The sequence below is a fragment of the Dryas octopetala genome, chromosome 4 (assembly GCF_963921425.1).
Source record: "Dryas octopetala chromosome 4, drDryOcto1.1, whole genome shotgun sequence".
NCBI classification, from domain to species: domain Eukaryota; kingdom Viridiplantae; phylum Streptophyta; class Magnoliopsida; order Rosales; family Rosaceae; genus Dryas; species Dryas octopetala.
In genome coordinates, this window is record NC_141369.1 from 16,266,336 (window position 1) to 16,281,739 (window position 15,404).

The 15,404-nt window shown below is 35.2% G+C and overlaps 2 protein-coding genes and 1 pseudogene across 2 annotated transcripts; all 3 read left to right on the forward strand.

Moving 5' to 3' along the window:
* Positions 1 to 70: 70 nt before the first annotated feature.
* Positions 71 to 568, forward strand: LOC147287357 (putative LRR receptor-like serine/threonine-protein kinase At4g29180). Its single transcript, XM_086240905.1, has one exon. The coding sequence runs from the start codon at positions 71 to 73 to the stop codon at positions 566 to 568; it is 498 nt and encodes a 165-aa protein (XP_086097031.1).
* A 1,359-nt stretch (positions 569 to 1,927) lies between these two features.
* Positions 1,928 to 4,654, forward strand: LOC147287358 (uncharacterized; annotated as a pseudogene).
* Positions 4,655 to 9,128: 4,474 nt separating this feature from the next.
* On the forward strand, positions 9,129 to 13,795 carry LOC147287359 (putative LRR receptor-like serine/threonine-protein kinase At1g05700). Its single transcript, XM_086241667.1, has 13 exons — positions 9,129 to 9,300; positions 9,395 to 9,929; positions 10,030 to 10,514; positions 10,606 to 10,744; positions 10,844 to 10,915; positions 11,014 to 11,085; positions 11,185 to 11,265; positions 11,527 to 11,678; positions 12,108 to 12,328; positions 12,439 to 12,568; positions 12,730 to 12,792; positions 12,881 to 13,070; positions 13,264 to 13,795. Exons 1-13 carry the CDS (start codon positions 9,195 to 9,197, stop codon positions 13,715 to 13,717), a joined length of 2,700 nt encoding a protein of 899 aa, XP_086097793.1. The 5' UTR covers positions 9,129 to 9,194; the 3' UTR covers positions 13,718 to 13,795.
* The last annotated feature ends 1,609 nt before the right edge of the window (positions 13,796 to 15,404 follow it).

A 15,404-nucleotide genomic window follows, 5' to 3' on the forward strand; every position in this document is an offset into this window, starting at 1 on the left:
AGTACATATACAAGAGTTCCCAGAGAAATGGCTTGAGTTTGCTGATGGGCATAGCCATTTAATCTCCAATATGGGATTTGCTTTATCAGATCTAATTAACATTTTTTTTTTTTTTACCAGATATTTCTACACTGGAAATCTGACCAAAAAGAGTGATATATACAGCTTTGGGATTGTGTTGCTAGAGCTAATAACAGGAAGAGAAGCAATAATAAGAGATGCAGAAGCTTTACCTATCCACATATGCCAATGGGTGAGTCCTAAATTTGAGAGCACGGAAATTGAAAGCATAGTTGATTCAAGAATACAAGGCACCTACAACATCTCTTCTGCTTGGAAAGCCATAGAAATTGCCATGGCATGTCTGCTTCCAACAGGAATCCAAAGGCCTGATATAAATGTTGTATACAAAAATTTGAAGGAATGCTTGGAAATTGAGATACCTTCTGAAATATCGAAGATCACAGAGAACGATGAGAATGATAGTGAGGGTGATGACACAAGTTCAAACAGGTCAGTTATAAAGGCCTTCCACAATGAGTTTGAAACCGAGAGACATACTACTTAGTAGTTTTGTAATGTGCTACATATGAAATTTGAAATTTCTTACATTAATTTGTATATTTGTACAATTTAATTAAGGAGGTAAGTGCTGTTAATCCCCTAAAAGGATGCACAATAATCATCTCTTTTATTTATCGACAATAACATATCAAAAACTTGATATGTATATAGCTTATAATATTGAAGAACAGAACATATGTTATATATAGCTTATAAGCAGAGGCTGTAGGAAGGGTCTGGCCGAGTTTCAATTGTTGTAGCACAATATTCACAACAAGAGCCTGCCGGTACAGTTTCACAGCATACACAAGCAGGGCATATAGGAGTTGTGTCTGCAACAGAAACAATATAAGCTATAACATATGTTCTGAAGAACAGAACAGAACATATGTTTTAGCTTATATTATTGAAGGACAGAACATATGTTAAGCTTAATTATATTATTGAAGAACAGAACATATGTTATAGCTTAATTATATTATTGAAGAACAGAACATATGTTATAGCTTATTGTCAAATTTAAGCTCATTCAGTAGAAGCAGTAGACAGATTTATATAAAAAGTCATCCTCTTCCATCTACCTGATAGTTGACCATTGATGAAAACATGCAAGGCATGCCCTGCTGAATAGATAGTGAGAAGAGGTTATAACTGTCCACTCTTTAGAAATCCTTCATTAGGACTACTTATTGTGATACTGGGTAGTACAGAAAATTAAATTATTAAGTCGAGAAGAAAAGAAAAACGAAACAAAAGGTCAAAAAGATTACAATGATATAGTTACTTTCCCAGGAGCATCTCCTAGAGCTTCCAGAATTTAGTAACTTTATTATTTTTATTTAGTACTGTCCTGCATCAAAAACTGTCTATTGAACTGTGTGGTCTTTGCTTTATCCAGGACAAAATAAGCTTGCTTGAAGATTTCAAATTTTCAATTGTAATCCTATGGAGGAGTAGTAGTGCCCCCTAGGACACATACAGCAGCTTTACAAAAATATATTCATGTTAAAAAATAAATCTTGGGAGGGCCTTGAGGGTATAGCAGTAAAAAATAAAATAAAATAAGGGTTTTTTTTTTTTTTTTTTTTAAACCCAGATCTGGAACACAATTAAATAAAAAAGAGCAACCAGCTCATGACCCGGCCATAAACAATTCCCAGTTTCCCACCAATTAGTCAACGAAATCGAATTTGAATAGGCCCCCTCTTTTGGCAGGAGCTAGGCGGATGAAGATGCTTATAACAACTTCAATGGTCTTAATTATCTTAAGTTCTTAACCATAATAATTAAGAAGCCCCAAATATTCTCTCTCTCTCTCTCTCTCTCTCTCTCTCTCTCTCTCTCTCTCTCTCTCTCTCTCCACATGGCAGAAGAAGCCGGTAAGCGCCTCAGTGCTCGCTGCTATTAATGTTACTTTGGTTGTTTTTTGCTCGAATTGTTACTTTGCTTTTGTCACACACTCTAAAGTTGATTCATGTGTTTTCATGCTATCAGTTTGAACAATTGGTTTATGTATGCTTACCTTTTTTGATAATATATTCAATTAAATCATTGAGTTGAGTTATTTTTTCTGATGATGATAAAAAGGGAAAAGCGTTAATGACTACCGACCCTTGTACATAGCTGCGCTGAAAGGCGATTGGGAAAGTGCTAAAAGAATTTTTGATAACGATTCAAAGGCAGTAAGTGCAGAGATCACCTACAGCGGTGGAAATGCTCTGCACATTGCGGCAATGGAAGGCCACTCGGAATTTGTGGAGAAATTGGTGGAGCTGATGCCAAAAGAAGCACTTGAAATGCAAGACACTGGCTCTGTGGAATCATATACGGCACTACACTATGTTGCAGTGGCTGGAAGCACAAAAGCTGCCAAGGCAATTGTCAAAAAAACCCCTGCTACACCACAAATTGCCAGCAAAAAAGGAGCAACACCACTCCTTTTTGCTGCTAGGGGTGAGTCTAAAACTAAGGAGGAGATGCTTAGGTACCTTTCTTCGGTAACTACCGATGATGAGCCTGGCCGTCCTTTTACTGGTCCTCACGCTGGTCTTCTTATAACTACACCAGCATACGCTGGTTTCCACGGTCAGTACTGTAACACTCATTTTTGAGAGAAAGATCCCACATTTTCAATGTGAGGCCTTGCATAGTAGCTACTCCTCCTATTTCCAATTGGTTTTGAGATGGATGTCTAGATTCCTTCATTTATCACAATATTGATGACAGTTATATTATATCTAGTTATTTGCAACACACATTTTCATCTCTTACAAGCTTTTTAATTCGATCTTCAACAGATATTACTCTGGGTATAGTACAACGCTACCCTAACTTAGCCACTGAGTGGAATGGGTGGAGTTGTCTGCTCACCGTTTTGGCTGAAAGTCCTATGGACTTCCAGAGTGGAAGTAGGCTTGGATTCTGGGAAAGATGCATCTACCCTTGTCAGTTTTTTTCTGATTTACTTTTTAAATTTGCTCCATCTCTAATTAATTAAATGTCTAAATACCCTGCATACCAAAAAACAAATTATTATATTTATCTACTTTCTATGTTTGAGTTTAGATGTTCCAGTGAAAGTCAACTGTACATCAACAGACTCCGTAAAATCAGAATCAACTTATAAAGGTCAGATTTGAACGTACTGCAACTAGTGATTTTTAGCTGCGGGACCTGTAATGATTTAAGACAGTTTTGTTAATATATTTCTTTGTTGCGCGCAGTGCTTGATTGGTTGAAAGGAATATGCTGGAAGGCTCTTTTAGGCTTGACTGGTTCTAATCTTAATCCTCCATCTTAATTTTCATTCACATCAACAGCTCACAGCTGTATATATAGCTGCAACTAGTTAATTACATTGTGTTGCAGGTGTCAAGAAAGTGTACGTTACAAAATTGACACACCAATCTTCCCTCCAATTGCTACAACTAGTTATTAAACAAGTTTCCCTTATGGATACCGCCAAGGCTGATCAGTTTCTAGGCTGGGCAGATCCCATTGGTAAAGCTGCACAGTCTGGTACAGTCGAAATTATAAAACAAGTCCTTGGAGCATTTCCAGATATATTTTGGTCTGGCCAGCAGCTCAGAATTGCTATTGAAGCTCGGCAAGAGAACGTTTACAGTCTTTTCAATGCGCTGATTGCACGTAATCAGATTGGTTATAGATGGAATATGAATTCGCATGATAATATCTTGTTTCAAGCAGCAAATTTGGCACCCGATCGTCAACTGTCATCTGTTCCAGGTGCAGCTCTACAACTGCAAAGCGAGTTGCAATGGTTTAAGGTCTACTTTCATTACTTGGAATATCTTAAGTTTCACAATATTAGTGGAATGAATGAATGCATTAACGTAGTACTAATATTTTCTTAATTGTACGTAGGAAGTGGAGAAACTAATTAGCTTTTCACAAAGAATGATACAAAACGATGAAAAGAAAACAGCTCGGGAAGTATTCACAGAAAAGCACAAAGATTTGAAGGAAAAGGGAGAGACATGGATGAAGGATACAGCAAATTCTTGCATGTTAGTGGCGGCTCTCATTGCCACTGTTGTTTTCACTGCAGCGTTTACTGTTCCCGGAGGCAACGACGGCGACAAAGGCATTCCAATTTTCTTGCAGAAAAAATCATTCATGATCTTTATTGTTTCAGATGCACTCTCTTTGTTCGCTTCTTCCACTTCCATCTTGATGTTCTTATCGATCTTGACCGCACGCTATGCGGAAGAAGACTTTCTGGTGTCGCTGCCCAAGAGAATGATAATAGGTCTCACCTCTCTCTTTTTTGCCATGGCAACCATGATGATAGCATTTGCGGCAGCTTTAGCAATTGTACTGGGAGACAAAATTTCATGGATTGCCATTCCTGTTACTGTGCTGGCTGCTTTCCCAGTGGCTATGTTTGTAATGCTACAGCTTCCTCTGTTTGTAGAAATGGTCAAATCAACTTACGGAAAAAGGTTTCGTCCTCAAAGAATTTGGTGATTCATTCAATTAACAAACAGAATAATTAAGGTTCTCGCTCAGATTATTTGTGTAATCAATATGGATCCAACTTTTTTTCTTTTTTGATTAAGGGGAAAATATTGTGTGCTATTGTTGATTTATATATTGTGCTATACTGATCATGTATGTACTGTAAAGTACCTTTTCTATTGTTTTTCTTAATTGTAATTAGTAGTGATCACTAGTGCCCTTAGTTCTATTAAGAGCATCTCTTCTTTTTCCTATTATTTCCTTAAATTTAAAAATAATTTTGAAGAAAAAATTCAATTTGGGAAAGATCTCGAATGCTAGAGTTGAAATTCTCTCCAAATATTTTTTACCTAATCCCGACTCTGCCTTATTATGGGAGAATTTGGGAAACCGGATCCATTTAATTTTATTTAGAAAAAAATTGAGAAATCTCAAATTTAGAGAGATTTTAGGAAACAATTCAAACTTTATTTTATATCATTTTTTCTAAAATATAAATTTGAAGAAGAGTTTAGAAAAGGGTTAGAGATCCTCTTAAAGACGAGTTCAGTTTTCTTAACAACTAAACTAAACATTGAGACCTCACATTATACCCTAAACAACTAAATTAAACATTGGCTGGAAAGAAAATCGTACACTGCAAGGTAATCGGATAGAGATGCATATTAACTATTACCAAACTCAAGTTTTGCGTACTGAAAAATCCAACATGAAACAAACTAATATATTTTTTTTGGGAAGCAAATAAGACTAATATTTAATGACTTCATTATAAAATTTAGAACTTCATGGATAATAATATACCTTAAACTACGTGCTGGGTAATCCTAGTTAGGATAAATGTTCCCCGTTTTATATATATATATATATATATAGACCTATTCAGCTGCGAAATTTCACATTTAGGCTTATTTGTGAGATTTTATAAAGGGAGACTTAGGGATTTAGAGTTTTTAATTAAGTTTTTTTTTTTTTTTTACTTTGACGGCTTTATGTTAGGTTTTAACTCCAAGATTTTGAGCTCCGCCTAAAATCTCAGAGTTAAAACCTAATATGCAGTCTGTACAAAGCCCACTTTATACCCTAGGAGGGGAAATACTCTTCAAATAGAGGGAAATACATTTTAAATCGGAGAAGAACTTTATTATGAATTAAAAAGATTTTCTTATAAATTTTAAACACCCTTGATTTCTATTTAAAAACTGTTTCTCTAAAGGACCTAACCCTAATTATCTATTTTATAAATACCCCATGAGATTTTTCGTGTTTTCACATATACCCTCTAAAATTTTAAAAATTACAGCGAGACTGCCTTAGATTTTAAATCGTTTTCACATAACTTATTCCATTAAAATTTCGTCCAAAATTTAATGACATCATCATAAAAACATTTCTAAATGATGAGTTTAACCTTATAGTATTTACATGCACACCCCTTAAGGTTTATCATGCTTTCACATAACCCTCTAAGGTTCCAAAATTTACACAAACACCCCTGAGGTTTTAACTCAGTTACAAAAAAGTCCATGAAGTTTCAACACATTTTCACATAACCCTTTAATCACAAACAAGCATGACAAAAATGCTAAAATACCAAAATAACCTACATACTATTTGGCTGATATAATATATCTTTGTTACATGTTGAAAAAAAAATACCGATCTTGAAATTTTAAAATATTGCTAAACCAAATACGTGTTTCTTTTTATGTAATTCAATTATTTGCTAAATAATCCATTTATTTCATGTATAAAGAATTCTTGTCGGGGAAAAAAAAACTCATTTATTTGATTGAGATATATATTGTAGAAAAAAAAATTCATATGTTCATAAATATATATTAAGACAAATAAATTGCAATAGTTGAATTTCAAAAACATTATCTTTTAATATGTAAAAAAAAATATTACTATTGAGAAATGTTATTTTAGTATTTACAAGATTATGCCATTTATATTTGTGATTAAGAGGTAACGTAAAAAAAGGCTAAAACCTCGGAGGATTATGTGAAAATATGATAAACCTCAGGGGGTATTAGTGTAAATGAATCCTAAGGTTAAATTTGTCATTTGGAGATATTTTTGGACAAAATTTTAACATAAGGGGTTATGTAAAAACAATTTAAAACCTCAGGGGGTCTCACTGTAATATTTGAAACCTCGTGAGGTGTATGTGAAAACACGAAAAATCTCAGGAGGTGTTTGTATAATAAACTCTCATTTAATAGGTGACAATAACACCACTCTTATACAATACAACATTGGTTCAAACTCAAATGTAAGTAAAGTGAGCGGCCCAAAACAAATGTATGTATAGTGAATAACTAGATAGGTGCTTGACATGATCAAACAACATTAAGAAATTACCCATTTTAATAAAGTAAATGATTTTAAAGTCCACTTTACAACCCATATGATAAATAAACTCACATGATGTTCTTAAATGTTAAAAAGGTTCACCTAATAAGAAATAAAGCCACCTTTTAAAAAAAGAGGCGCTCAAACTGACAAAAAGAAAACTCTAAGGACACATCTGGTGTTGTACAGTGCCTGTTACCACTGTTCGACAAGAACTCTGTATTGATAACCACTGCAACGACAAACATGAAAATGGTTGATATGACTCATAAGGGTATTTTTGTGTTTTATGTTGATTTTATATATGCTCTTTTGACATGTTTATGTAAAAAACAAAAAAGACTAAAAGTATATATATACATATATATAAGTAGTATTTTTAATCAGTGTTGCTGCATAGTGAATATAGCCATTATTGAATGGTAATTGCCACAGTTCAACAGTGTCAATACTTCATATGTGCGGAAAAAACAAAAAAAGCGGTGGTTTTCACGTGTTTTCATTAAAATGGACTTAGTTTTGACCCATTTTTTTATATTGAACTTAAAAAAAATATCTATTTTTCATTCTGGATTTGAATAAGAAAAAAAAAAAAAAAAACCCTTGTTATTAATACTTAATAAGAAAGGGCTATTAGCAATTAATAATGGGTAAATTATTAATTTTGGATCTTTCATTGCAATGACCCACTCGATTCATTATGGATAATTTATCAGTAAATAGTAATGGATCTTTCAAGCCCATTGACCCGCTCAAGCCACCGACCTCTACGTTCAAAGAAGATAGAGTTCAACCAGCGGTCCTTCTTGGACTTTGAAGGCCCAATGGCCCCACTCAAATATCGACCAAAAGACTCGAAGACTGACCCAAATCATGCTACAAAATAAAGTTGATATGCTAGTATGATGGCCCCGCTGTAAGCCTGTAACAAACCTCTACGCGGAAGAAATGTTGAGTACACCGATTTGAGAAAGTGAAAAATTTTCTATATGTCAGAATAAGGGGCTGATTTGACTTTTCTATATGTCATATATTTATATTTAATAAAAAAACTATACATACTTTAATAAGAAAAAAGCGAACACTGTCAATATTTAATAATAAAAATAGTGTATATAAAATATGAAAAAAAAATTAAAACATTCAACTCAAAACTAATTCATAATAAGAAAAAATATGTAAAGACCCTTATAAGCACTTACACAAGACTTATAATTGTTTAATATAAAATAACACACTTCATATTCTCACAAAACATGCCTGTTTGAATGCTAAATTTTTCCACAGCCGCGTTCCAATTAAACTTTGGTCCTATAACGACTAAAGAAACAATCAAATCATTTTCTTGTTGTGAAAAGTGCCCTGCTTCTTTTTGCCAGAGACGACCCAACTCATGCACGTACATGCAGCATTTCTGTGTGAACCTTACTATCTTAGACTTGACTTGGCTGTACTTCGCTTCTGTGTTACTTCTTTTATGGTCACTTTTTGAATCAACCAATTAATGGGTAGTTTCTGCAGAGCACAGAAATTGTGTCATTAATTCTTCTTGATGTTTTTATCCAAAGAAAAAAGAAATGAAGAATGCAGAGTTGCTCAGTTTGCATGCTTTGCGATACATGCACAATATATTGTGCATTACTCTTTACTATGGCTATGGCTATGGCTAGTTTTTAACTCATTAACTTTTTCATTGGATATATCCAGTTTTTAAATGAAGCCCACTCATGAAGTAAAACATGAAAATTTGCATAGTTAAGCGACTAGTCAAAAGTTGAGTCCGCAAAACAATTTCCCAGATTTTTATTGAAAGAAAATGTATACCAAGAACTTCAATCTAGCTAATTTATATTTTTCAAATAGTTGTTTGCTAGGAATTATATTGACCACGGGTATCTTTGAAATATATACAGTACAGCAATTAGTTTACTCGTTGGCTTAACAGTTAACACGTATTACCTCAACTATTAATATAACAAACTATATATTAATTAATAAATCAATTATCAGGCCGGTGAGAGAAGACTAGGGAATCAAATTAGTGAGAAGACTAACTGTACAATGGTCAGGCTGACCCCCAGTAAATGATGATATGGGCCACGGTGTTCCTCCATCATAAATTCAAGGAAGCTAGCTAGGTACCAAAAGCAGTCCCCATGACTCCATAAATACTATAAACAACTTCCAACTTTTAGAAAAGGCTTTGGCCCACTTACAGATTTTGTATATAAATTATGATATTCATTGAAGACATATTTGCGTCTTGCTAAGCTTGTTTTCAGAGTTTAATTTTGATGTCCCTCCGGACAATGAAGCAATTCATCCTCAACTTTGCAGTACTGCTTGGTGGTTTAGCTCTTAATTACCTTATGCTCCTAGTTCATGCCCAGTCTCAATCAGGTTTATATGAACACCTGCACTATTATAATAATATTGTTTATTTTGTTCAGCATATATTAATATATTATATATGTCTGCATGTCTTTCTTTGTAGGCTTCATTAGCATAGATTGCGGCCTACCCGAAAATTCTAGCTACAGTGAAAAGAATACAGGCCTTGACTACATTTCAGACACCAACTTCATAGACACTGGTGAAAATAAGTATATATCGTATGAATACAGAAATACAAAGCAAGAGCCGTACGAGTCTCTTAGGAGCTTCCCTCAAGGAAGCAGGAACTGCTACAAAATAAACGTTACAAGTGGCGCAAGATATTTGATCCGAGCAACTTTCGTTCATGGGAATTATGATGGCAGAAACGAATTACCAGAGTTCGAACTACATCTCGGGCCCAATTTGTGGGATTCAGTGAAGCCTTGGAGTGGCTCCATTGACGAGGTCAAGGAAGTCATACATGTCTCTACGCGAAGCTACATACATGTTTGTTTGGTGAACACAGACTCTGGGGTTCCATTTATATCAGCAATTGAGCTCAGGACCTTACCTAGTGACACTTATGAAACACAACAGAACCAGTCCATGGCACTTCTCTGGCGCTGTGGCACAGGTGTTATAGCTGCGCGCAGGTGATATTCTAATTCTACATTCAATAAATTGTAGTCCCTGAACTTTTGATTCGATATGTAGTGATAAAATGTCTCTGTGTCTGTGTGTTAATTAATTCAGGTACCCAGAGGATATTCATGATCGCTTCTGGTCTTACTATAACCAGGATGATTGGACACAGTTGAATACCTCATACATCATCGACTTTGACAATAACAGTTACCAACCACCATCTGATGTTATGCGCACTGCTGCCACCCCAAAAAATCCATCTGATTCCTTGGTTTTTACTTTCAGGCCTCCTTATGGTGCTCATAGAGATACAGAGTATTATAGTTACTTGCACTTTGCAGAAGTTGAAAAGCTTCGACCCAACCAGTCTAGACTCTTCTATACTAGATGGGATGGAGGCACTTCTGGGCCAATTGCTCCTGAATACTTGGACACAACTACTATTTTCAGCAGAAAGCCTTGGAGGTTCACAGGAAAATATGTTAATATTACTATCACTGCGGCTCACAACTCTACTCTTCCTCCCATCCTCAACGCTTTCGAGATTTATATGGCAAAGAAATTCTTAGAATCAGAAACAAACCAACACGATGGTAAGTAATTAATTATTAAACAGCCACTTAATTTGCAATTTAAATATGATTGATTTTGATAGGGTTTTCTGTTTGTGTATGGAAATATTAGTTGATGCAATCACAAACATGAAGTTGACTTATAAAATTGGAAGAAACTGGCAAGGAGATCCATGTGCCCCTCAAAAGTACTCATGGGAAGGTCTAAAATGTAGCTATAATGACAATCATCCCCCAAGAATCATATCCTTGTGAGTATATATCAGTAGTTCTTCACACAAACTTGCTCATGATCATGATATTAATTTCAGTATTTTAATTCAAGTACTTATTATATATTCAATCTGCAGGGACTTGTCGTCTAGTGGATTAACAGGGGAGATAGCTCCTTCTATATCCAATCTGACAATGATTCAGACTTTGTAAGTATATATGTCTTACTCTGTCTCTGTGTGTGTGTGTGTGTGTGTGTGTGTGTGTGTGTGTCAATATTAATGAGTTGAGCTGCTCATGATTTCAGGGATTTATCGAACAACAACTTAACAGGACCAATTCCAGACTTTTTGTCTCAATTCCAAAATTTAACTGTTATGTAAGTTAATTATTTGGTTATACATGCATGATGGGGCTAAACTGCAAATGCCAATCAATTAGTTAGAAAGCATGGTCACAAACTGCTTTACCTTTGCAGAAAATTGGAGAAAAACAACTTCACAGGCTCAATTCCGGAAGGATTGATAAAAAGAAGGAACAATGGCTTGCTAAAATTAAGGTATGCTATCTATAGAAAACCATGACCTCCAAACTCAGTTTTTGACACTATGTTACAACTCATAGCACAAATGCAACCACTTTTCTATATCTTCATGAAAATATAAAGTGATCAAGTGTTTCCTTACAATCTGGATTAGTGGCAGTTATAATATCTGCTACTAATTTTACAAAGGAATTAATTTATATTATTAGTACATGCATCACTGCATGTAATTGAGCAAAATCTAACTACTGTTGCTATCAACCATTTTGATGTCAGTTTGTGCGACAATCCAAATCTACGAGAACAAGTTTCTTGCAAAAAGGAGCACAATATCGTTTTTCAAGTACTAGTGTCAATAGTTGGAATTGTTATCCTATTATTAACTGTAGCAGCTATCTCCTGGGGCATTAAAAGGAAAAGACAACATGGTAAGACTTCCAAATATTTGTAGAAGTTTTTTCTTTCTTTTCCTTGTCTTGCGATAAGTAATGAAGGCTGAAGGAGAAAGGAATGACAAAATAAAAACTCAGAATAAGAAAGGAATGAGAAGGGATTGTAAAAGGAGAAAAGAAGAATATGAAATCAGAGGGAGTCAGGGAGAGAGACCTTATGAATTCTAATGCAAGCCTTTACTTTGCAGATGTGGAATATAACTCTAAACACTAGGACTCTTTACCCATTACCTATTAGTTGTGTACCGTATGCTCTAACTTTTACATTTTAACCAAAATTATATAGCCACCAGTAATTCAGTATAGGCCATTAGAATTAACCAATAAAACGATTAACCCCCATAAGAGGTACTGTTTTATAAATCATTCTTAACTATCGCTATTGTGATGATCCCTTTGTTGTAGAGATGATCAAGAATTTCAAGCATAACGGGTTGATGGAATCACAGGGTAAGCGCTTTACATACTCAGAGATTGTGAAGATTACCAATAATTTTGCATCAATGATTGGAAGTGGTGGATTCGGAAAAGTCTACCATGGCATTCTGCTGAAAAATGAGATTCAAGTAGCAGTGAAGTTACTTACTTCATCATCAAGGCAAGGCTCAAAAGAATTTCAAAATGAGGTACTTGCAAGTTGCAACTATATATATTAGTTCACAGTTCTTTCTAGACCAAATTCTAGTAAACAAAATCTACATTTTTTCTAAAACTTGTAATGCATAATAAATTTTAGGTTCAACTATTGATGAGAGCTCATCATAGAAACTTGGTATCTCTTGTTGGGTACTGTGATGAAGGTGAAACTATGTCACTTGTTTATGAGTACGTGGCCAATGGAAATTTGCAACAGCTTTTATCAGCTGGTATGTATAAATATTATGATACTTAAATTCATATGAATTGCTTCATTTGATCGACCATCTATAGAAGTAGTGGCCGGGCTTCGTTAATCATTTAAACAACAAAAAAAACTTGAACGGTTCTATGACATGGATGCATGATCATTGACAACGCTTGAGTGCAGATGTAACTACAAACGTTTTGACTTGGAAGGAGAGACTTCAAATTGCAGTAGATGCAGCACGAGGTAAGCACTTGAGTTAACTTTGGAACCATGCATTAATGATAAAATGTTCAACCATTAGTTAACATGGCGTATTGATGGCATTTTGCAGGACTGGATTATCTGCACAATGGTTGCAAGCCCCCCATAGTCCATAGAGATCTAAAGACTTCCAATATTTTGTTAAATGAAAAATTGCAAGCCAAGATAGCCGATTTCGGTCTTTCTAGAGGTCTTGGAACTGAAAGTATCACTCATGTATCAACAGGCCCCAAAGGAACATTTGGATACCTTGATCCAGAGTAAGTGCATGCATGTTAGCAGTATAGACACATACTGGATATTCACCATGATGAAATTTGGTCCATATACTGATATACAAGCGTTTCCACAGAAATGGCTTGAGTTTGCTGATGGGCATATCCATTTAATTTCCAATTTGGGATTTCTTTATCAGATCTAATTAACATTTTTTTTTTTATTTGTTCTGACCAGATATTTCTACACTGGAAGTCTGAACAAAAAGAGTGATATATACAGCTTTGGGATTGTGTTGCTAGAGCTAATAACAGGTAGAGAAGCAATAATAAAAGATGTAGAAGCTTTACCTATCCACATATGTCAATGGGTGAGTCCTAAATTTGAGAGCACGGAAATTGAAAACATAGTTGATTCAAGAATACAAGGCACCTACAACATCTCTTCTGCTTGGAAAGCCATAGAAATTGCCATGGCATGTCTGCTTCCTACAGCAATCCAAAGGCCTGATATAATTGTTGTATACAACAATTTGAAGGAATGTTTGGAAATTGAGATGCCTTCTGAAATATGGAAGATCATGGAGAATAATGAGAACGATAATGAGGGCGATATTGGTGATACAAGTTCAAACAGCTCAATTATAATGGCCTCCCACATTGAGTTTGAAACGGAAAGGCATACTACTTAGTAGTTTTGTAATGTGCTACATATGAAATTTAAAATTTCTTACATTAATTTGTATATTTGTACAATTTAATTTGCACAATAATCGGTCTCTTTTATTTAATGACAATAACATGTCAAAAACTTGATATGTTATAGCTTATATTATTGAACAGAACATATGTTATAGCTTATAAACAGAGGATGCTTGGTTTCTACATATAATATGTACTCTTTCTGCTTTACACGATATTTGCTGTCTCATGGAGACCCTTCCTCATACTAGTTTTAATTGGTGTAGCACAACATTCGCAACAAGAGCCTGCCTGTGCAGGTTCACAGCATACACAAGCAGGACAAAATACAAAGTAACAAACTAATTAACAAAACAAAACAGGAAACAACTAAGCTGCTTGAAACAAAAGTAAAATCAACAGCCTCCTAATCTTCAGGCAAACCTTCTGCAATCAACACACCGAGCAGGGAAGATGGGGGATTCTCAAGTCAGCAGAGCACATAACACACGACTTCTTGTGAATACACGACTTCTTGTGAATCAGAATCAACCACCACATTCCCAAAACCTTTCTTTTCAGCACAACACAGACCCTCAAGGACAGCCATGGCCTCCACACAAGACTGGGCAGAACCACCCACCAATCTGCAATTATGATCTCTCAAAACCACCTCTAAGCCTGCCTCATGGCTCTCCTGATCCCAAGAGTCATCAATTATTATATAGTACCAGATGAAAGAGGAGTCTTTACAGCAGACAGAGTCTTATGAATTTTCTCCTAAATTGAAGAAATTCAAAACATGCCCTTTTTGCCGCCAAACTAGCATACTCTTTTGAAACACATCCTTACACCTGACCTTCCAGAATTTCCAAGAAATAAAGCAAATCGAAACAAAAAAAGCTGCAGATTTCCAGTGTTCCAGAACTTGCAACAACCAAGAGTCAAAGGAGGTAATTGTAGACTTATTTATCTTAGAACCTAAGCAATCAAACCAAACTCCCTCCACCCAGCTGCAAACAGCAGGATATGTTCGACAGACTCAGGATATTTATGACAGATGGGGCAAAGAATCTGCTAGTAATTACCTTTCTTTTGTGCAGGTTTGCAATACAAGCCACATTGTTGGAATCTGCATTCCAAAAAAAACTGCTTGATCTTAGGTAAGGAATTTGCTCCCAAATCTTACTCCAAATTTGATTATCAATCTGGTGAGAATTGGAATGAACTGCATTGGGAATCTCTTTTAGTGTGGCTCAAGTAATAACCTGTTCTTACTGAGTAACAACCAGAATTTACTAAAGGCCAAATAAATCTGTCATCCTGTAATCTAGATGAAATAGGAATCTCCTCAATTGCTTTAAACCAGATCATCATCTAGAAAGAATTTAGCCTTGTCAAGCATCCAAGTACCCTAGTCTCTATGAATCAACTCAGAAACTGTCTTGGGGATATCAGATGCCCCATGAACAACCTGCCCCAAAATAAGAGCAATAGTACCAGGCACCCACGTACACATCTCTCCATATATCAATGGAGCTCCCATTTGTAACTTCCCATTTAGCACCTGATAACAATAAATCTCTTCCTTTAAGCAAACTAGACCTTGCCCAGGAAGCTTTCCCTCCTTTTTTAGCATGCCTAAATTCACATTGAGGGAAGTATATACCTTTTAAAGTTCTGGCCCATAGAGAGTCT